The sequence below is a fragment of the Papilio machaon genome, chromosome 13 (genome assembly GCF_912999745.1).
Source record: "Papilio machaon chromosome 13, ilPapMach1.1, whole genome shotgun sequence".
NCBI lineage: Eukaryota > Metazoa > Arthropoda > Insecta > Lepidoptera > Papilionidae > Papilio > Papilio machaon.
Window position 1 is genome coordinate 4,442,290 of NC_059998.1, and position 21,684 is coordinate 4,463,973.

At 32.6% G+C, this 21,684-nt stretch overlaps 5 protein-coding genes across 5 annotated transcripts; 3 read left to right on the plus strand and 2 right to left on the minus strand.

Moving 5' to 3' along the window:
* Positions 1-791: 791 nt before the first annotated feature.
* LOC106717709 lies at positions 792-2,153 on the plus strand. The gene is made up of 2 exons (XM_014511624.2): positions 792-1,125; positions 1,216-2,153. Exons 1-2 carry the CDS (start codon positions 792-794, stop codon positions 2,151-2,153), a joined length of 1,272 nt encoding a protein of 423 aa, XP_014367110.2.
* Positions 2,154-2,369: 216 nt separating this feature from the next.
* On the minus strand, positions 2,370-5,450 carry LOC106717708 (sodium channel protein Nach). The gene is made up of 8 exons (XM_045680697.1): positions 5,437-5,450; positions 4,898-5,092; positions 4,606-4,759; positions 4,266-4,396; positions 3,876-4,046; positions 3,357-3,621; positions 2,785-2,983; positions 2,370-2,617 (listed from the first exon to the last, which is right to left on the minus strand). Exons 1-8 carry the CDS (start codon positions 5,448-5,450, stop codon positions 2,370-2,372), a joined length of 1,377 nt encoding a protein of 458 aa, XP_045536653.1.
* Positions 5,451-5,904: 454 nt separating this feature from the next.
* LOC106717707 (sodium channel protein Nach) lies at positions 5,905-11,528 on the minus strand. The gene is made up of 10 exons (XM_014511622.2): positions 11,378-11,528; positions 10,848-11,054; positions 10,399-10,564; positions 9,329-9,477; positions 8,298-8,439; positions 8,143-8,223; positions 7,792-8,044; positions 7,338-7,533; positions 6,340-6,446; positions 5,905-6,172 (listed from the first exon to the last, which is right to left on the minus strand). The coding sequence occupies exons 2-10, from the start codon at positions 11,033-11,035 to the stop codon at positions 5,934-5,936; spliced, it is 1,521 nt and encodes a 506-aa protein (XP_014367108.2). The 5' UTR covers positions 11,036-11,054; positions 11,378-11,528; the 3' UTR covers positions 5,905-5,933.
* A 1,840-nt stretch (positions 11,529-13,368) lies between these two features.
* LOC106717874 lies at positions 13,369-17,335 on the plus strand. Its single transcript, XM_014511807.2, has 3 exons — positions 13,369-13,500; positions 15,965-16,167; positions 17,029-17,335. Exons 2-3 carry the CDS (start codon positions 15,973-15,975, stop codon positions 17,230-17,232), a joined length of 399 nt encoding a protein of 132 aa, XP_014367293.2. The 5' UTR covers positions 13,369-13,500; positions 15,965-15,972; the 3' UTR covers positions 17,233-17,335.
* A 274-nt stretch (positions 17,336-17,609) lies between these two features.
* On the plus strand, positions 17,610-21,321 carry LOC106717706 (sodium channel protein Nach). The gene is made up of 8 exons (XM_045680698.1): positions 17,610-18,047; positions 18,272-18,559; positions 18,748-18,829; positions 18,882-18,988; positions 19,251-19,447; positions 19,563-19,731; positions 20,720-20,823; positions 21,074-21,321. Exons 1-8 carry the CDS (start codon positions 17,827-17,829, stop codon positions 21,319-21,321), a joined length of 1,416 nt encoding a protein of 471 aa, XP_045536654.1. The 5' UTR covers positions 17,610-17,826.
* Positions 21,322-21,684: the final 363 nt, after the last annotated feature.

Sequence of the window (21,684 nt, forward strand, 5' to 3'; positions counted from 1 at the left end):
TATCACATGTTCTTAGACAAATAGTTTGTGGAAAATATCTCTACGAGTTAACATTGTTAATTACTTACATTGTTATCAAATAAAATATTTGTTTTGTGTAATAGCATATTATCTTTCAATGTAGTAGACAATGGAAAATGTCATGTTTAAATTTCAACCAACGACAACAACTTGTTTTATGATTGAGATAAACGCTTTGCATAATCACATTGCCTTTTCTGCGACCTTATTTTGCATAAAATTAACACGGCAAATAAAAATGACAAACAACAATTAATTTGAAAAGTATGCCGAACTTAAGTAATCTTATATACAAAAGAACACGTTACTTACGGCTTAGTTGATACATTGCCTTTATTATTGTTGTTTTTTTAAAAAAACGAAGGACGACATTTTGTTTTTCTTTACCTACTAAATTTAACGCTGAAAACTCACACGCTTAATTCTATAAATTTTTGTACATACCATTTTTAGTCCGTGAACATGAAATAAATAAACCCTCGAAATAAACCAGGGAAATATCGAACCAAAAACCATGTAGTTTCAATTAACCAAGAATCAAATGTTTGAATTCATAGATGTTTGAGAAGAATGAACAATCAAAACATAAAGTATCAACTCCTATGTATTTACATATAGATAAAAATTTTAATCATACTTTGAATTAAGTAAACGTTATTAAAATCTTTGTGTTATGTTCACAACGGAAAGAACAAATGTGTAGTGCAGACTGTGACAACTAAACAGACATAGTTAAAATAATCATAATTATATTTATCAATTAAAATAAAATGGATACGGAAATTTTAAAAACATCGTCGACAGTAAAAACTATTACAGAAAAAGACGTTAAATTAATCGTTAAAAGTTATTTATTAAATACAAATGCAATTATAGAAAATTACGTAATTCATAACGCAAGTGATAAAATGTTAGGATTTTTATCGGATTATTGGAAATTAAAAGTGCAACTGCTTGTTAAGGAAGAGAGAAAATTGCTTTCTTTCTTTATCAAGGCAATATCGACAACAAATGAAGCTAAAGCAAATATGGTGAAGGAGTTGAAATTATTTGATAAAGAATTATTTTTTTACAACGTTATTAAACGACAGCTTGAAATATCAGGTAAGCGCTTTATTTTGTATTTTTAATACGAGTAGTAACCTAATACTTATGAAATTTATGCGGTGATGTAATAACTTTTTATACTTTTAGGTATGAAACCTTGGAGTGCGTCGTTAATAAGAGCTCTCCCCGAAGCAATGGTGTTCGACGATTTGAATACAAAAGGATATCAAACTAAAAATAAATTTGAAAGATTCGACAAAGAACATACATTACAAGCTCTTAACACATTGGCACGTTTTCATGCTTCCTCCATTATTTACGAAGAAAGAAAAAGCAAATCGCTTATGAGGAAATATCGAATTAACGAAGAATTTGAAAATTATTTAAATCGAGGTGGATACAAAATATCAGATCCATGGTATTATCAATGCATGACAGGAGCTTTGGAAGCTGTTAAAAAATATTCCAAGTACAACAATGATAAAGAGATGATGGATAAGATTGATAAACAGTGGAGAGAAGTTTGGCAGGCGGCTTTAAAACTTAGTGATTCAACAAATCAGCGATGTGTAATCTGCCACAGAGATTTATGGAACAATAACATTCTATTCCGTTATAAAGACGTACCTAATTCCGAACCGGATGATTGCGTTTTAGTTGATTTCCAAGCTGTTAGATATCAAGAACCTGCGGGAGATGTAATGCTTCTTCTTTATTGTAATTTAGATCCAAGTTATCGTGAAAATAAAGTTTATTTCTTTTTAAATTACTACTATGAACAATTAAAGCGAATACTTTTTGAAAAAGGAATACAAATAAACGATGTTTTGAGGAAAGAAATGTTTTTAGCATCTGCAGAGGAACAAAGGTTATGGGGTTTAGTGGTAAGCGCCTGTCTCATACCACAGTTTTGGCTAAATGATAGTCTCACTACGAAAACATTCGGTGATACTGAAAATTTCAATCAAATACTATCAAAAAATAAAGGTGCATTTATTATTAAAATGATGGCGACGAATCAAGATTATAAGGGTACTGTTATGAGCGTTTTTGACGAAATAGTTGAGAGATATTGTGTGAAATAAAGTTTTTTTTTTGTTTTAATGGCGTATCAATATTTTGTATGAACATACAATGAATTTAAAAAGGTTTGAATTCCGAATCAATTAACCCACAAACATACATTTACAAAAGGGAAAGAGGCATTTCGGAATAACTTTAAATGGGTCTCTGTGAACACTTTACCCAAGTGTACCTACTTAATTCTCTGAAAGTTATTGCTATTCATTTCCGTCAATACACTAAAATCGTCTGTGATGAAATAAATTTTCTCGTTTCTTTGTTATTTTGCTACTTTTCTTTCGATTGAAAAGTTTGCGTTTAAAATTGTTATCACCGAAATGTCGTGTACCAGATCTTTTGTACCAAGGATCATCGTTCAACCTGGTGTAAATGTCGAAAAATGGACGAATCAATAAAATATATAATAGTTCAACGAAGCTAAGAATGCTGACGCCGAGAAACAAACCTCCAGTCCCACCAGTTGATACTGTAAAAAATATTTGAATTGTTACAATAATTTTTAAGAAAGAAAAAATATAATGTGATGTTTCATACCTACCGCAACCTATAATCATCGTAATATTAATTAAAATTATTAAATTGCATATCCCATATTGTTATAAGCAAGAACGTAGAGTAAAATAATCCTCATACCTACTAAGTCAAGAAAGCCGCGTACGACGTTTCTCCTGTAGCGCTCGCTTGGTAACGATGCCAATTCGATCTGCACAGATGCGTAGCTGTCACTTGTTGTAGTTTTGAAGTCCTTGACTATAGATATTTCGGCTTCGGTACAAGACGGCAAGCAGTCGCAATCTAGACCAGGACGATTGGACCATTTGGCCTTTAGTGCCTGTTAAGACAACATTTATATGTATTATATTACGTGATGTAGGTAGTCACGACGTGACAGCATGTTATTTTTTGTGAGTACATTAAATAATATAACAATAATTACGTAAAATACCTATTTTACTAATTACCAAATGCGAATATTTAGTTGGACGGTTATTTGTTTGAACGTATCTCCGGAACGGCTCAACGGATCTTGATCTTAAAATTTGACACAGATGTAAAACATAGTCTAGAAAAACACGTAGACTACTTACTACGTTTTTTTTTAATTTCGTATGAAGTCGCGTCCGACAGATATTAATAAACTTCGATGATTACTATTAATGTATTCTAACTACTGTTTATAAGTAGTAAATGCTTACTATACTCACAGAAAGATCAGTAGCGTGATCATTCAAGCAAATGAGACCGTTTATGTCGCATTTCATTTCCTCCTTTACGTTAAGCATGTAAAAGCTAGTGCAGTTACAAGTCTTGAGTTGTGCATTTTTCCTGCACTGTACAGTACACGCAGTATATGAGTATAAAGGATAGACATCCAAAAAGTTCTCGTCCACATAACGACATTTCCTTTTCTCAGGCGCTATGAAACGAGCGCCGGCGTCGTTTTCAATATTTCTTATGGAAATAATTCGCCTAAAAGAAAACGTAGTAAGCTTAAAAGCACTTTCTCTGATCTGCTAAAATAATACTCCGCTTTTGCAATAAAATATAAAAAAGGGTTTAGTAAATTTTTTACTGTACAGGACCAAAAATAATTCTTAAGTTATAATATGGTGAAATCAAATGCGCTATCTAATAATCTTTGAATTTAGAAAATGAAATAAATTACTTTCCTATCATTAATCGTTTAAGCAGCAAATTACGCAATTATTTTATGATGTTTATACCTATAAAATGTTTCTGGTTCAATCTGTAATGCATCTAAACCAATAATAGTTAGAGATGGAACCTCTTCCTCATTAGTCACGTACAATTTAGCTGGCACCATCACATTAAAGTTGAGAACTCCTGGGCCTGTTGTTTTATTACTGATCATAGAAACCTTTGGTCGCTTTTGTCTGAAATAAAAAATAATAATTTTATTAATTATAAGTACTTATGATTCACCTATTCTCTAGTCACGTTCAATTTTGCTGGCACAATAACATCAGTTGAGAACTCCTCGACCTGTTGTTTTTAATGACCATATGTAACTTTGGTCGCTTTTGCCAAATAAAAAAGGTTTAATCTTAATTACTACTAATAATGCTTTGAAATGCTAAATTCCATCGGCTGACCTGACTTGTATTGAGTTAGCGATGTAACAAACTCCAAATTCGGTGTTTATCGGGTTAAAGACCTCGCAACAAGGGAACTGGACATTATTCCAAGAGCAATTCTTCAGCATTTCTTCGCAAGGACTTCGGACCTAAAAGATTCACAGGGTGTTTCAAACAAGATTCAAAATCTTCACTCAATATTGCGCTAATATAAATCTGCATATACCATTTTGCAAGGCGCAATAAATATATTAGATATGGAACGTTCTCAAATATCGTTAGAACTTTTTAATAGACGCCTTATTATGCAAAAAGGAAAATTAAATGCAATAACACTATAAAAAAGCTATTAACATACCACGTTCGCATAATAAGTGAGATTCCATTTGTCACAGTCTAGTAGAGCATTCTCTTCAGAACAAAATTCGGAAACAAAATACGTAAAACCCTTATAATACGTCAACTCTTTCATAACTTCTTCTATATTAAAGTCATGATCTTCTCCAAATAACCTGAAAAATTAAAAAACAAATAAAAAGTAATAAGTAGACATATTTTTAAAAACTCTAATTAAGTGATGACTTAGGCAATTCGATTCAACGTTCAATTTTAGGAAAATAAAATGCCGAGAGCCAAGTTTCAATAGTTACCTGTCAGCAACCGCTTCAATACGCCTCATATTATCATTTTCGCATATCGCAATCGAAGGGAAATATGTATCCCAGTCTTTGTACGTTGTTTCAACTACGAAAGATATGGGATAATTCTGGTAAGCGTTGTACTGCGCCGCTATCAATTGAGACGAACCATACCAACATAGAGTTACGAATATTAACCAGAAAATCCTAAAAAAATACATTTATTTCAACAAAATTTATTTCATATTCGGCTACCTTGTACCTGATTACATTAACCTTATTAAATTGTAGTAAATAATGATAAAGCTATTAAAAATTTATGAATAGAAAATTAAAAGTATAATTTAACGAAAATTCGTCACAATGTAAAGAAAAAAATAAATACATAACACAGATAGTGTAATTTTTAAATTAAAAATAAAGTTTGGCATTATTTTTACCTCTCAGTCCAATGTCTATTATTATCTCCTATGAATCGAAAGCCGTGTATAGATGTAGTTTCAGGCAAACTTTTTATAACATTCCACCAAATCTCAAAATAGCTTTTGTACGTTTCCCGATACATTTTTTAACGTATTAAGTCACGCTAGAGAATTGTAAATGGAAATAAAAACATAGTTTTTTCTTATATTTATTGAAAATGATTCAAATCAAAGCAAATTATACCTGAATAAAATATGAACAAATTTTGTTAGAATTTTGTGTTTATCGAATAAATCATAATTGTATTTGTGAGAACGTACATCTGTTTCTATTGTTGTTGCTTTAAATATGTTTTTGAGTGCCAATTATTTTGTTTTTATCATCTATGATACAAAGATAACGTTATCATTACACTTTTTGAACGTTAAAGAATAATATAAAAGTAATTTAAAGCCATTTCCACTTAGCTCAACAAATAAAATAAATTAATTATTAACATCAATACGTTTAAAAAATTATTTATCTTTGCTTTAATAAACAAGCTTTAAAACACGATTTAAGGCAAAAATACTACAACTGTCACACTGTCACCGCTTTTCTTCATTTTCACTGCTGGTTTTAATCTTCATTGTCTGAACATCTTACTATCGTATTTCCACCTCGATGGTCCAACCAATTCATTCCAATACAAGGAAGGATATCTCTTTATGGTATCGTGTCGAGACGACCCCAACGCCGCCATGTTCTTTTCCCGCCGACGCTTCTTTATTTCCCGCCACAATTTGACAGTAAAGAAGTATACAAACTCCATCGCTGAGACAAAGCTGAAGCCGGTGACAAAGCCACACGTTGAGCCGATGTTACCTAAGCAAATATATTAAATTTAATTTCATAGTATTACATATCATTTAAATACCACGATCTTACAAAAGACAGACACACAAGCCTTACTCCACACATCTTTTACTTATTTTTGTATTGATTTCAACACAGTTCTACTTCTCAGACAGTAATTTATATATAATACGTACTGATCAAGTCAAACCATTTCATAATAACATTTTGCCCGTAGCAGTCGGCTACTTCCCTGCCATATTTCACGTGCACAATGGAGGTTCCGGTGAAATTCGCACCTCGACTGAAACAAACGTTGTTTAACTTACTCTATAGAACAGAACGAACATGTTCTAACACTATTCATTGAAACTTTAGTTGTTTAACTTCCAACGCTGCGGTAACAGTTCTATAGTTTGAAGGTATAACATACGAATCTATTGTAAAGAAGTAAAACCCGTTCATAATAACATGAGATCTTCAACTAATTACGTTATTAAGGCTTATTAGTAACTACAGTATAGAAAAGTGCTAGTGACACTAATAAACTTGCTTTCATTGATCTATGTCCCCCTAGTTACTGGTTGCTAAGCACTTCAAATTTGTTTTTAAAACAAACACTAATATAATGTCAAAAAACATTTGACTTTAATACAAAATTTTTATAGTTTATAAAATAATTTATCAAAATGTCCAATGACAGTGATAAACAAGGTTTAGTTTCAGTGGACTATGAAGTATTTGGTAAGGTCCAAGGTGTATACTTTAGGAAGCATACGCAAAGAAAAGCCGCTGGATTAGGTCTCAAAGGTTGGGTGAAGAATACTGCTCAAGGGACGGTCGTCGGACAACTACAAGGTCCTAAAAATGCAGCCAGAGAAATGAAGACATGGCTCCGTGAAGTCGGTAGCCCTAAATCGAAGATTGAAAAAGTCGCCTTCAAAAACGAATGCCCAATTGCTACCTACACTTTTAAGAATTTCGAGATACGTCGATAATTTTTTATAAACTAAATTTGATTGAGTAGTGTGATTACAATTGTATTTGATTTATTTACCATATAAATATAGACAGTTATTTTATTTAAAAAAACATCATATTAACGTTGTATATTGTAATACTATAATTTATTCACCGTTTCAAATATTTTAGATGGAAATGTCCTCTTTAAAATAAATTAACAAATTTTACTTACAGCCAATCAACTCTGTCATTATCCGGAACACTGTTCAAGTAGTCTGGATAAATTCTAACATTCGTAAAGTCATAATTGTATGCAGTTTTAGAACAAGTTGGATAACACATCGGGCAATTGATACCTCCATCGACGATGTTCATTTCCAACTCGAATGGTATTTGATAGACATTCGGGCGGACTGTGATTGATTGTGCTGCAATAAATTTACTTACATTTAAACATATTAAATAACATTTCTATATTAAACACTTCAGAGTGATTAATACTCTACTAATACCAAATGTTTTTAGAGTACAGTGTGGAGTACACAAATATATACATTTTTCATAGGATAATACAGAAGTTTATATTCGGATAGTACATCTTATTACTGTTAAGACTTCAATCAAGTTATGATGTGTAAATATCTTATCAGTCGGGCAATAATTACACTAATTCTCAATCATCTTACCATTATAAATTCTAAGGCAAGGCACGTCTCTCATATCGCAAGTCCTCGTGTTTAGCATTTTGGGCATATTAAAAGGTGTGCAATTACAGTTAGCGAGTAGAAAGGACATCCGACATTTAAGCATACAGTCACTGTGAGTGTAGAAGGAGAGGTACTGGGATTCATCGTAGAAGAGGCATTGACGTAACTTGACTGGGACGTGCTGGATGTCACGTGAGGCTTCGGTGAAGCTTGCAGTCACTAGTACGGTCATCTACGGAAAAAAAATGTTTTTTTTTTATTTAAATCAATGTGTACAATGTTACAAAAATTATTGAAAGTAAACGATATATATAATAAAATAATAAAAACCTGCACATTTGGACTAATGATTTGCATTGAAAAACTTCCACTGGGTGCATCTGGGAAATCGTATGCATCAGAAAACTGCAACTGGAACAAAAAACAGGTAAGTATACGCGTGTTTCGGAAGTGAAAATTCTGGGATATTGTTGTAAAATACATACTTGTGCACCTTGTAAAGGACGATTGTAGTAGAAGTCATCACTTCCATTGAGTCGCATCAAAATTTTCAATCCTTGATCGAAATCAAAACTCGATTTGTTGCCGTATTTATACATGTCAATGCTACGACTTATTTCGGTTGTGCTGAAAGTATATACTGCTTATACAATTTGCACTACCGAAATCTTACTAATCTTATAAATGCGAATGTTTAGATGGATGGCTGGATGCATGGATGGATGTTTGAAGGTATCTCCGGAACAGCCGAACGGATCTTGATGAAATTTGGTACAGATATAGAACATAGTCTGGAAGAATACATAGGTTACTTATAAATTTTCTTCCTAATTCTGCGCGACGTAGTCGCGGGCGACAGCTAGTATTTGTATAAAAGCATATTGTTATTTCTGTTAAACTCTAAAAAACCGAAATAACAATGTTTTTGTACGAATTTCGATATTAAGCTCACAAGTATGTTCTGTTCTTCGTGTCTTTACAGCCAGTAACAGCATTATAAACTTGCTCCACATTATTTGAAAGAACGTTTTAAGTTTACATATCTCACTCATGACCACACCTTGCGTTCTAGTACAAACTTTTCTCTTCTTACTCCTTCACACACCTCTTCTTTCTACTCAAAATCGTTCACGGTTTACGCTGTGAAACTATGGAACTCCTTACCTCTCTCTATTAGATGCAGTAAAAGTATTGAATCGTTTAAAAAACATGTCAAAGATCACTATCTGCAGCTCTAATTTGGCTATATATTGCTGAAATATTGTATTATTTTATTTTCTCTTATTAATATTTCTATTGTTTTTATTTTTATTTCTTATCACTGTTCGTGTGCACCCTACCGATTTGGTTTACTTAGCTTAATTTCTACCCAAAGGTTGTCTGGCAGAGATCGCTGCTTAGCGATAAGACCGCCTTTTGTGAAAATCCTGTTGTACATTCTTTTTTGTAACTCCATGATAGTGCACAATAAAGTATATTTGTATTTGTATTTGTATTTGTATAAAAATATACTTACTCTTTAAACATGCCGTCAGATCTCCTTAAATAATTAAAAGTACAACAGTATCCGTTCATTGTCAGTCGGAAGTCGAACAGCTTGGAGCAATTCTTAGGCTCATCATTCCACGCACAGCGTAGTAGGAGATCTTCGCATCGGGGTGTTAACTAGGATGAAATAAAATATAAAATGCTAACAATTATAAAGTAAGTACTTATTTAAAGCGTAGAAAATGTTGGTTTTTAAAATGCTGGTAAAAGTTCTTCGCTAAAACTCTGTTCAATTATATGATTATTGATAATTCTTGATTTTGTTTTAATAAACTTGTTAAATATGTTACCTAATACAACTTGAGCCTTAGTATTAAGAAAAAAAAAACGTCTCGAAAATAGCCACATAAAAGACATAACATAAATATTTATTATTCACTGAATTAACAAAGTGTTTGAACATGTAATATGTTTATTGATATTTAACCGATCTGAATATACGTTTTCGAAATAAGCATTATTTAATGTTACATTTTAGTATCAACTACATAAGTCTCTCGATACCGGATCGGTAAGACTTGAGAAAAATTCCACTTGCGTTTATGTAACATTAAGTTCACAACAATCTGAATTAACTCGGTCAAAGTTTGTTGGTCACATTATAAAGTTGCAAATGGTCACAGGCCTAGAAGATTCTTACATCATACGATACAAGAAAACCTTGAAATACATTTCCTATTTTCTGAATATTTGATGTAGATTTAATAACGTCGATATATTTTGAAACACACAACAATTTTAAATGACGTCTTCCCATTCAAAAGATGAATGAAAATCATCTATTGTAAAAGTAAGTGCCGACTTACGAAAACAAAAAAGACGTCTATCCCAAATTAAACAGAATAAGCAATTTTAACTAATAAATTACAAGGAGAGTTAAATAAGATATTTTATTTAAGGAAAATAATTTGTGGTATCTGTAGATGTTCCAGTTATCTACACTTAGCCGAGGGCTATCGTAAGACGTGACGTCATCGGTGCACTAACTAGGACCACTTATGTAATTATCGGAGCCAGTGAATGTGAACCTTTACTTACGTTCCTCATAAGTTCATTGACATCGTAGACGCCGAGCGCGCGGTGCAGTTGCATAGGCTTGACCACTTCATCATCCATAGGGTCTATGTTGTACAACATACCAAGACCCACTAGTAGCGACAGCATTCCTTCTTCGTCGTACATCTTATTGCGTTCTTCTTTAACACTTTTGAGTCACAAAACAAAAATATTAGTATACTGTTTTAAATTAAATATTAATAAAAGATATTGAAAAAATCAACTAATTTATGATTTCAATAACATTTTATATGAAAATTTAAAATTACTTTTTAATTATTTTATTGAACATCTTCATCATTTGTAACAAAATTTCATTTATGGTTAATTTCTACAATTTCTGTTTTTGTTATCACAAAAGCAATCATGAATGTTCCTGGCCATGTACCCACCAAACAGAATTTAATCTTTTTTTATAACATTTGACTTACAGCTTCCGCGCCAGTTCGGTGATCGCTCGTTTACTAATTCGATTATTAGAACAGATGCCGACTGCAGGGAATATGATTTTGCTGACGGATACGCCCGCCGGCATCTGTGTGGTCACCAGCGGCGCGCGGTAGTACTTCCTGAACGTTAAGTACACCAGCGAAACAGAGCAGATTAAAGCACTTATCATCGTTATTATCCATATTACTCTGTGGAAAATAAAAAAAACAAAAGCATTATTTAACTAAAAAAAAACAATATTCACCTCTACCCCTATGAAAGTTTCATTGAAGTTTTATTCAGAACTTTATGTGGTCTTTTTGTAGAAGGGTTGTAAAAAAATATTTTTTTAAATGATTCAGCTATAAATTATATGTTTATTAAAAAATTTATACATAATAAAATAAACATAACATTATGTAATCATTCTTTGATGGTGTAATGTAACCCTAATACGCAACCCAAACTGGACTTGAGCAGGTACCAAGATTGCGTTGAATAAAAAGGTTTCAAATTTCAAACCGGCACATACCTTTCCAAGAATGATGTATTATCGTTAACCAAATGTTTCAAACCACTGATAGACGACTCCGCGCAATAATCTCTGCCTACCGTCTTAACGCTCTCTTTCAAAATTTCAAGATCGGTCTGTTTCGCAAGCCTTCTCTTGTCTCGGCGGTAAGTTGATACGAACGGCGAGGGATGTGAATTCGATTGCATTTTACTATCGATATTCACCAATGTGTGCACTAAATGTATTAAACTAGTGTTGTGTTTCGTTTACATTTTGAAACTAGAAGTGTGCTTAAACGATTGTTTTTAAATATTCCATTACTCGATAAGATCAACACTCCATTGGAGGTTAATTGTTGTGATTGATCGACTTTGTGATGTGACTTATTGATTCTAAATAACCTTATTTCTATAGTCAACAATAATGTGTTATCCATACAATTTCTACAATAATATCTCCAACATTATTTACTTTACTATATACTTAAATAATGAGTCAGTAATTACGATCACTTTTTATTACATAATTATCACTTTCGACTTAAACACGTAACAACAGTAATGGCCTCCAAGTATATCAAGGCAATGCAAGCAATTAATTATTAAACCTTGGTAATGATAATTATTTAGGTACATAGATAACAACTATAAGAGAATAAAGTAAAGAAAATAGTTTATGGTACAACTAGATAGGAAATTGTATCTACAAACGCCACAAAACATTATTATTAAAAGAAAAAAAGATTATAAGTACGCAATAAACAAAAAATCAAAAAATAAGTCTTAAATAAAGCTGAGAATTGAACTCCAATCGTACGATTTAATGTCGAACATTGAGCCACTGAACTTTGACCTCATTGTGAAACATTTAGAGCAAACAATAAAATAAAGTAATTTGTATAATAATTGTGGTGCGAAAACCGTGTCATCGTATATTTCGTAGTGTTTTAGTCTGAAATTGTAAAATAGTCAAATTGCTTGATGCAATATTGCATTAATGCATTAATGTACGGACAATATATCTATATACTATCGTAGTCAAGCATATTACTAGCTTCCTTTCTCTACCGTCTCAAGAGCGGCATCACGTGGTTTTACGCAAACTCATCTGCATTAGAAGACAATAATGTATGGCATTTTATGATGCAACAATGTCACATGATTCTTTCACAAATATGCATTTATAATAGACCTTTAGTAAATTAGCGTGTGAGTTTACGATTTGGTAAAATATATCGTATACTATTAATTAATTCAGTCGATAATACTCGTGAGTTCATAATAAAAGTGAGACTCCGTGAGAAATACACTGCTGAGGAATAAGAATTTACTAATCAATGGAACAGCGATACTGCAACTATCAAAATTAGTAGCAAGATAGAAGATTTTTGTCTTCTTTGAACTTCGTTTGTTTAGTTCTTTGTCAACAATTAGGGTTTTGTTCGTTTGAACGTAGTATTATAATAAATTTTAAATTAACAAAGCTCGTTCAGTTTGATAAATCATACTTCAAAAATCATCAACCAGCTTTCAATAGTAGCTTTGTTCGAAAATTAATACATGATATATTAAACTTCGATTATGTTTTGACCTATTCCAAACACGAATTTAATGTTGGAATTTATCAGTAATCTAGGTCTAATTACGCTTGAAAAACTATCATGGACACGAAACATCGAAATGGCCAATGATTACGACTAAACGTCGAACAAACTATTTCACACAAAGCACTATTTATGAAATTAACTTCAAACTTTTTAATATGTCATTATTAACGCATTATCAACTTTTTTACTAAAGATATTTTCTTTTTACAAATGCACTCGTACTTTCTGTTTCCTGACCAAAAATTACCAGTTTAGGGTGAGATATTTGCAACATCATGATTAATATATTACGGATGCATCATCTTTAGAAACAGATTTGAATAATTTTGCTATATTAAAGTTATTTTAGAGTAAAGCTTGCAGGTTCAGGATTGCAACAAGTAGCAGTGGTGGAGGCACGTTCTCTCGCCGCTTTCCTTCAGACACAAGCCATCCGCGCTCACAACCAACACACTGATTAAATTCAACTTAATTATATAACTTGAACAAGTTTAAGTGCTAAGTGAAGTGTCGTGTTTTATTTTGATATTATAAAGTAAGTGCTCTAAACTTCTGTACGTTTTAAATAACAAAATACAGTTCATGTCACATTTAAGTTATTTTTTATTATACATAATTCATTATACTCGTATGTTTAGTACATAGTTGGATTAATGTTGCAATTATATTTAATAATATTTTTAAGATGTGTAGTATCTAGGGTACCATAATGTTACGGCGTATGCGGTACGTATAATTTTCTAAATTAATAAAAATACCCAAAATATTATTTAGGTTTATTTAGTATATTATTAAACTCATTATAAATAATTAAAATAGAATAAAATAAAATTTATTTATTCCATTCCAATGCCTATATTTTGCTAGTAAAAATCTATCTTATATCTATTGTCATAACATCTATTTCAAGTACAATAATTTCACATTCACATTTACAAAATTTAATTAGTAGCCCATGAGTTCTTCCTGGCTATGTTCTACATCAATGCTAAATTTCATTGAGATCTATCCAGCCGCTCGTTGGAGATACCTTGTATAAAAACATCCATCCATCCATACATACATACATCCAAACATTCGTATTTACATTATCAGTAAGATTAGCGGTGCGTTTCCGCTTCACAAGGGTGGATACTTTCTTTTTGTTGTTTAATTATTTGTTTTCAGACGTCTTTGTAAGTCTATATTATATTATTAACTCCTTTTATATTAGGTTTCGTTTAGTTAGATTCTTGTATAATATTTTGTTTTCCTCTCTTGATAGTTATCTATTTGTTAATATCAAGCTTCCTGCAATCTCTTTGCTGGCATGTCGGGTTTGAAAGTAAACCACCCGTGGAAATGTAATGAAATGTATTACATAAAGATAGAGTTGAAATATAAATAGATTTTAATTGCAATTTAAACAATGTAACAACGCCTGACAGACAGGACGATATTGTATTTCTCAGATATGTTTTTATGTATGTAGGATTGCATATATTGGAAATCCAACGCCTGTAGCGTAAGGTTTTTTTAACTACATTTTCTCCTAGGGTGCCTTACAGCTTACAGGTACAGTCACTCGGTTTTTTTTAAACTCGTGTATTTATCCTTTGTAACCATCGATCGGATAAACGTATAATTTTTGTTATATTTGCCTCTATTCCTTTAAACCTTTGTTAACCGCCGTTCACATGACCGTTGTTTCGTAAAATCCGACACAGTAATATCTCATCTCGACATCTGTGAGAATATTCTCGAAGGTGATATTTTGATAGTGAATTTGAAAGCAAAATTTGCTCGGACATCGCGACCTTGGCCATTATACTGAGATATCGGTGAACGTACGCATTTGTTTTTGCTTCGTCATCGTTTATGTATGTTTAAGGTCTTTTGTGTTTATGAAGATTAAACATTGCACTTTAATATGAACAGTACGCACTAAACTTATCGAAAGCAGCTGCTTCGGTGGCATTTAAATTAAGAAATAAACGTAAATCCAGTTATTTACATCGTTAAACTATCCGATTTATTCGTTAATTCTTAAACTTTAATATAAGGCATTGAAGAAAAATAATGTAGGACTGAATCTAGATGCAGTTTTATTTGTATTTCCGTCTATCTCAATGATGCAATTTCATTAAATAAACAAGCTACCAAATTCTAACTTTGACCGGCTTATGATTCTAATGATACCAATTTACGTAGTTGCGTGTGGCCTTTGAGATAGTATCGAAATGTCCAATGAATATGAACGTATCCGCCGCGGTCGCAAACTGGGTCAATAGGTGTTTAGAGACTATTTTTCTTCTTACTTAATTTGAAGCATCAAACGCAACCGGTTTTGCTATTTCAACTATCTGTAATGTGTTTATAGTATACAATAGTAATATTTATGTAAACAATACACTTAACCTCATAGCTTAGCGGTTAAAGTTGTCGGATGCCTTGCGGTTAAGTTACACGTTTCTCAATACATAAAGTAGAATATTATAAAGAAGGAGAATTTGTTGGTTTGTTCAGTTATATTAGTATGTTAGTTATGTTATGTTATGATAAGCTATTGAGCTCGCGCGAAAACGCGTTTCTCACGAATAACCTAGACTATAATTTAATCCATATTAGTGATCAAAAGCATAGTTCCTAATATCATTACGCCGATTTTTGGTGGGAACCGTTTGCCACATATTCCCAGTATACCTAGATGTCGCACTAGGAACACCGAGGAACACCGAGGCGGATCTAGTAGCTCAAGCACAACATAACCCTTTTCCACCAAAGTAGCAGTGTATCTTTAAGATTCCACCACCATACAAAAACCCAGTATATATACCTGCATATAATATCAATAGTACTTTTTATTAATCAAAATCGATATGTACCTTAAAGGCTGGCAACGCACCAGCGGTTCCTATGTCGTAGCGAAATCCCATAGGCGCCGGATCAAATTTTAGGCGATCCGCTGCTCGTTTGCCCCCTTCTCCTATAAAATAATAATAATAATCCATCTTCATCAGAAATCAAAATGAAGATCGCAATAGCGTTTTTGCTAAGCTGCACGTACCTAGCCAGCTGCTTCCCGCCCCCGCACCCTGCTGTGGTCCAGGTTCGACTGGAAGAGGAACAACTGCCAGAGGACCTGCGGAGCCCAGCGCTGCGTAATCCACACCTTCAGGAGATATTACCCCTGACTAGCGTACTGCATGAAGGAGAAAAACCAGTAAGTACCTAATCAACTGCAAATGCATGTAACGTTAGGGTTACAGAGTATAATTTCAATGAAATAATTTTAGAAAAATGAAATAAATTTACAAAAACTAAAGTTGAAAGTATTTATTAGTTATTTATTTATTTAAGAAAAACATTAGTTTAATTATAATACTATTATATATAATATCAATTAATCAAAGTATAATTCACATATATATTTAATAATTTAATTTTAAATATAAAATATTTTAAATTATATCTTCAGAATTTGTCAACATGTGCACAATTCAAGGGCATCAACAGCCTTTATCTGCCCACTGCTGGGCATTCTATGCCTTCCACAATCAATTCAATTCAAATTCAAATTCCAATTCAAGGGCATCGGAAAATAATTTAACGTTGTTATCGCAATATAATTAAATAAAAACAAGATGTGGATGTTAGATATTTCGACAGCACTCTTCAGAAGGTCTTACAAATTGATGCATTGTGTAATGTTCTGCAATGATTACCATGACGGACATTTTAGGTATAAACGCATACGCGTTATAGGTATTACATGTACGCCTTCTAAATTATTAATGTTAGATTCCACTGGCAAAACAACAGAAATAATGGGTTACAATATTTTTGTACATCGAATCCTAAATCACTTCTTGTCAAAGTAACAGAAGTGTTAAATTATCTTACACGCTTTGAATCTTCAAGATTTAACCATAGAACTCTTTTTACATTGACATCATCAGAGCGTGACCGTCCACTGCTAGACGTAGCCTTATGGTTTTACATGCTATTTCTATAAACATTATAAATATGAAAGAATTAAAATTGTTGTATAATATGTATTTATATATACTTTATTTTTTTATAGGTATTCCAACGTGAAGCAGACACGGTTTCGCGTAGAGAGATATACAACATCCTGACGCACGCCGGCTTTATCCCGCGGCAACGCGGCTTACCACCGCCAACCTATCACCGCCAGCGTAACCACAAAACATCACAACCACAGATCACAAGTCAACAAAATTACGATATACCTCTATCTAATACCGATTTATTGCAGTATCTATAAATTAATTTAAGTATTGTAATTGTAACCAAATAATCATAAAAATTTAGATTATAATGTACATATACTTGTGTACTAAAGTAATTTTGAGCAACGATTTTATTATTTGTTTTAGCAGACATATTAAATGTTAAAATAAAAATAAATATAAAGTTAGTTGTAAATATAGGTATATCGTAGAAATTTTGTACAAATAGAATAATAAAAAAAATATATGTCGTGTTAATGTATAATTTTGTACATTATTTTATCATCCATCTAACCTTGTTTAAGTTGGTCACGACATTACACAATATTCACAATGCACCTAATAAAATATTTAAACTTGCACAACAACTAAATGCTACAAAATGCATTAAACATGACATTTTACCTTCAGTATCCGTATTGTTTGGGTCAATATGACAAAAACTTCGTGCAAATCCCTCGTTAAAGATTACTGCACAAGTTGCACTTTTGCAGGGGTTCATTTTATAGCTGATAATACCAGACATTGGTCTGAAAGGTAAGCAAGTAATATTACATATAACTTTACGACTTCGGATCTAAAACCACGCTTGATCATAAGAATAAAAAAATAATAACAGGTTCCTATGGATGATACTGGTGATCCTTTCCTGGTATGGATCAGCGTTATTGATAATAGCGGCGTGGGATGCCTTCGTTACGAATCCCATCAGTTTTGGTGTGGAGACAACGTACACAGATTGGGACACCAAGTTGCCAGCAGTGGCCATCTGCGAAGCGAATAACAAACTTATGATCTACAACGTTTCTGACACGTTAGTGATACATATTCGTAATTACCCTCAAAATTTGTGTCAATAATAAATTGCTAAATCCTTGTCACGCAATACCTAATATTGAACCCAAAATATGAATTACAAATTAGTTAATTTGATCTTGAGGAAACGTACCAAGCTTCAAAAGTATGTTTGAATTTTAATATACTTGGTAAAAAATATAATCATCCATTACAAAATTAAGAAAGTTCGGTCTTTCATATACAATACGCATTGTTCGCACAATTTTATTATTTTAGGATCTGGACGCCTAACCATCTTTTAGATCTTGAAGATGCGCTGAAAGATGTTGCATACTTCCGTGGTTCTTGTTACCGACTAATCGATGTCTGTTATAAAAATAACAATCCGGACCCCTTCTGTCAAACTTCAAACTACAGTTACTATGCGAAACTGGTGAGAAGTGGATGTCGGCAGACATTGAGTAACTGTTCCTACAATGACCAGAACTTCAATTGCTGCCAGTACTTTCAACCGATAGACACGGATATGGGGACTTGCTATATTATCAATTCAATACAGACTAAGTAAGACCGTTCACTATATTTTCTTAGGAAGAAGTTAAACTACATTCTAGAGACTTTCGCACATCTAAAGACTATGAGGCAATTCACGAAACTAAAGTTGATTTATTGAAAATAGTAATTTATTAAACATAATTGGATTGTAATGTCTCGTAGCTTTTTCGCGTTTACTAAGTAAAGATTCATTTCAGAAAACCCAATCCATATAAAATGGTTGTGAACATGAAACAAAAACGCGGAGTACTTAAGTTTGATGTTTTATTGCCTTCCATGGTAAGAATTAGTTTTTCTTACGAATATTTAGATTGTGTGTATCATAAAATAGATTACAAAAGTATTTTTTAAGATATACACTTTGGGAGAAGATGAAGTACCCACCATCACATCGTCAAAATATTCGACATTGAAAATTAAACTTGGACACGGTTATCGGTAAGAATTTAGCAATCGATCCTTATTTTTTTGTTTTCTTTAGTTTCATTTATGTTCCTTTAAGAAAATCTCACTCAAAATGCAATCACAAGCGATTGCATTTTGAAAAATTCTGTAGTCAGTCGAAAAAAAACAGTTGCCTTTTTCCACCTTGACCTTGTTTTACCAGTAGTCTTTTTTCCATTTTTGTATTATCCAATGACTACGTTTGTCTATGAAATCAAATGAATTGATAGACTCAAAGAATTTTGGAACTTACTAGGCGTCAACTGACAGTAAGAAACATCGAGAACGACCCATTGGTGGTAGAGACGAATCCGGAGCAGCGCGCTTGCCGCATCCATTCCGAGAACGACGGCCTCTACCCGCACTATTCGTACAGCGCCTGTACGGTTCTTTGCCGCAAGCGCGCGCAGCAGCGCATCTGTCACTGCAACGATCACTTCATGCTGGACACTAGTAAATAATTTGGTTTACAAATTATCCGTACATAGAGTAGGATCTGGAAACCTAGAGATCTGAACAGTATATAGGCAGTAGTACATAGTAAATTCGAACATGACTGATATTGCAGGCGTACCAGAGCATTGCAACATAACAGGCATGTTGTGTCTGCATACACATGAGGGCGATCTAACAGCGCTTAAACCGCAATGGGCGCTACACCGTCGCGGCATGACCTGCCACTGTTTGCCTTCTTGCGACGAAACTGAGATAACTATCATCAAAGATGTCATTAGTTCGTAAGTTACAACATTACACGTTGGATTACCTAAGTCAACAGACGTCTTGCATAAACGTCTAGTACGTCACAGAATTAAAAACTAGTAATTAATTTAAGTAACCACCATACTAATACCACTATGACACTCCGAACAAGAATATGAAATGAATGACATCTCAATCTTTGAAATCGTTCAAGCCATTAAGGCTACAGGAGGTTACAATACAACAGACTTGAGTAAGTACATTATCTGTGAATATCATTACTCTCCTGTTAATCTAGCGAAAACTATATTTACTAAAATTCCGTCCGATTGTGGATAGAAGTTCAATCTGCAACGGATTGACACCAATATTTATCGTAAAGTTGAATGATGAAAACCAATCCGCATTGGGCCAGCGTGGTTGACTATGGCCTAATCACCCCTAAATTGGGGTAGGCTCCGAGCCCCTCGGTGGGGACGTATAGTGAGCTGATGATGATGATGATGATGATGATGAATGATGAAATTAATACTTTTAACCTCAAATAACTCCTTAGCATAAAACAACATAAATTGTACCTTATAGTTGCTATAAATAGTATTAAATCAGAAGATATTGTTCCTGCACCTAAGTAAATACATTCTGTTTTGTCGCTTCGCTCTAAAGCACTTAAATTGTTTACTTGCTCTGAGAGAAGCATAAAGTAAAATGGAAAATTATACAGAGTTTGTAAGCAAAGTTTGCATACGACATACGCTATTATTATTCAAGTTTGGTGTTATAGTCCAGTATATAAAATACGTTACTTATTTTCTTTAATGTAAAGCTGGCTTATGCGCATATCAATGAGGGTTGTCTACGGTTAGGCACAAAATTTAATTAAAAATCGCAAAACAACTTAATATTGAGATTTTTTATTATTTTATTATTTAAATTAAATTAATTAAATTATCCCCCAATTCTATCAACTGTAATTTTGTTTTTTAATTGGTTTAATTAATTTTATATTCATGTGTTTTTCAGCCATAAAAGCAAAGAGAAAAAAGCGTTTGTCGAGATAGTACTTGCATATTTACCCACGGAAAGATTTAAGAGAAACGTGGTAAGAAGCCGACTGGATCTAGTGGGTAAGAAATGAGATACAATTGTTATCAACATTATTGTAAAGAAACAATATTTGATTATTCGTCTGTTCCAAATAAATTCAAAATAACAGAGACAAAAATAAAGCTTACCGTCAATTTCAATAGTCGTAACAGACATTTTTGTTCTCTCGATCATTTTCAAAGAGTATGAAAGGGATGGAAATATTGTTATACAGATTACAGATATTGTGATAGTGAGGACTCACCATAACATAAAATTTATATTTCCTAGTGTCAGTTGGAGGCACAACGGGACTATTCGTTGGTGCAAGTCTACTCAGCTTCGTTGAACTTATATTCTACTTCACTGTACGCTTCGCTGGCAATTTTTGGATAGTTAAAAATAAAAACAAAAATGGAATTGAACAAATGAATGCGACAAGTACTGGCAAAAGTCTGGAGACGACACAAACTGGCAGGCGAGCGATAAGATTTGAAAAAACATTTTTTCAACAGACCAGAGCACAGAATTTTATGTAAACAAACACATATTAAGATTTAGCTTATCAAAATTGTTGTTTCTCCTGAATTAATAAGTAACTGCGTCAGTTAAATGCGTCTTACTTTTAATTTATTTTTCATTTGAGTACATTTGTAACGCTTTAATTCTATTGAGCATACTTTAGCAGAAATTATTTGGTGTGTTAATAACATAAAACTTTTGTTGCATTACTTTGTTATAAGAATATTTTCCACGATTTTTAAGTAATTTTTAAAGAAATAAATATGAATTTCCAATAAAACACAATAATAAATACAACACAAGTTTGTTTGTTTGGCGTAAAGGATATACCTTATCTTTTCTGTAGTTTTTCATACTGGACTTCAAGATGTTTCCTGATA

Excerpts from the sequence above, each read along its gene's own strand:
- LOC106717709 (XM_014511624.2), top strand. The coding sequence starts at position 792 with ATGGATACGGAAATTTTAAAAACATCGTCGACAGTAAAAACTATTACA. Across the intron at positions 1,126-1,215 it reads ACGACAGCTTGAAATATCAG|GTATGAAACCTTGGAGTGCG; the intron begins GTAAGCGCTTTA and ends TTATACTTTTAG.
- LOC106717708 (XM_045680697.1), bottom strand. Across the intron at positions 4,047-4,265 it reads GCTAACTCAATACAAGTCAG|ACAAAAGCGACCAAAGGTTT; the intron begins GTCAGCCGATGG and ends TTTTTATTTCAG. Across the intron at positions 2,618-2,784 it reads CGGCTTTCTTGACTTAGTAG|TATCAACTGGTGGGACTGGA; the intron begins GTATGAGGATTA and ends TATTTTTTACAG.
- LOC106717707 (XM_014511622.2), bottom strand. The coding sequence starts at position 11,035 with ATGATAAGTGCTTTAATCTGCTCTGTTTCGCTGGTGTACTTAACGTTC. Across the intron at positions 8,045-8,142 it reads TCATTAGTCCAAATGTGCAG|ATGACCGTACTAGTGACTGC; the intron begins GTTTTTATTATT and ends TTTTTTCCGTAG. Across the intron at positions 6,173-6,339 it reads GAAATGGTTTGACTTGATCA|GTAACATCGGCTCAACGTGT; the intron begins GTACGTATTATA and ends ATATTTGCTTAG.
- LOC106717874 (XM_014511807.2), top strand. The coding sequence starts at position 15,973 with ATGAAGATCGCAATAGCGTTTTTGCTAAGCTGCACGTACCTAGCCAGC. Across the intron at positions 16,168-17,028 it reads TGCATGAAGGAGAAAAACCA|GTATTCCAACGTGAAGCAGA; the intron begins GTAAGTACCTAA and ends ATTTTTTTATAG.
- LOC106717706 (XM_045680698.1), top strand. The coding sequence starts at position 17,827 with ATGATACTGGTGATCCTTTCCTGGTATGGATCAGCGTTATTGATAATA. Across the intron at positions 18,048-18,271 it reads CGTAATTACCCTCAAAATTT|GATCTGGACGCCTAACCATC; the intron begins GTGTCAATAATA and ends TTATTATTTTAG. Across the intron at positions 20,824-21,073 it reads AAGCCGACTGGATCTAGTGG|TGTCAGTTGGAGGCACAACG; the intron begins GTAAGAAATGAG and ends TATATTTCCTAG.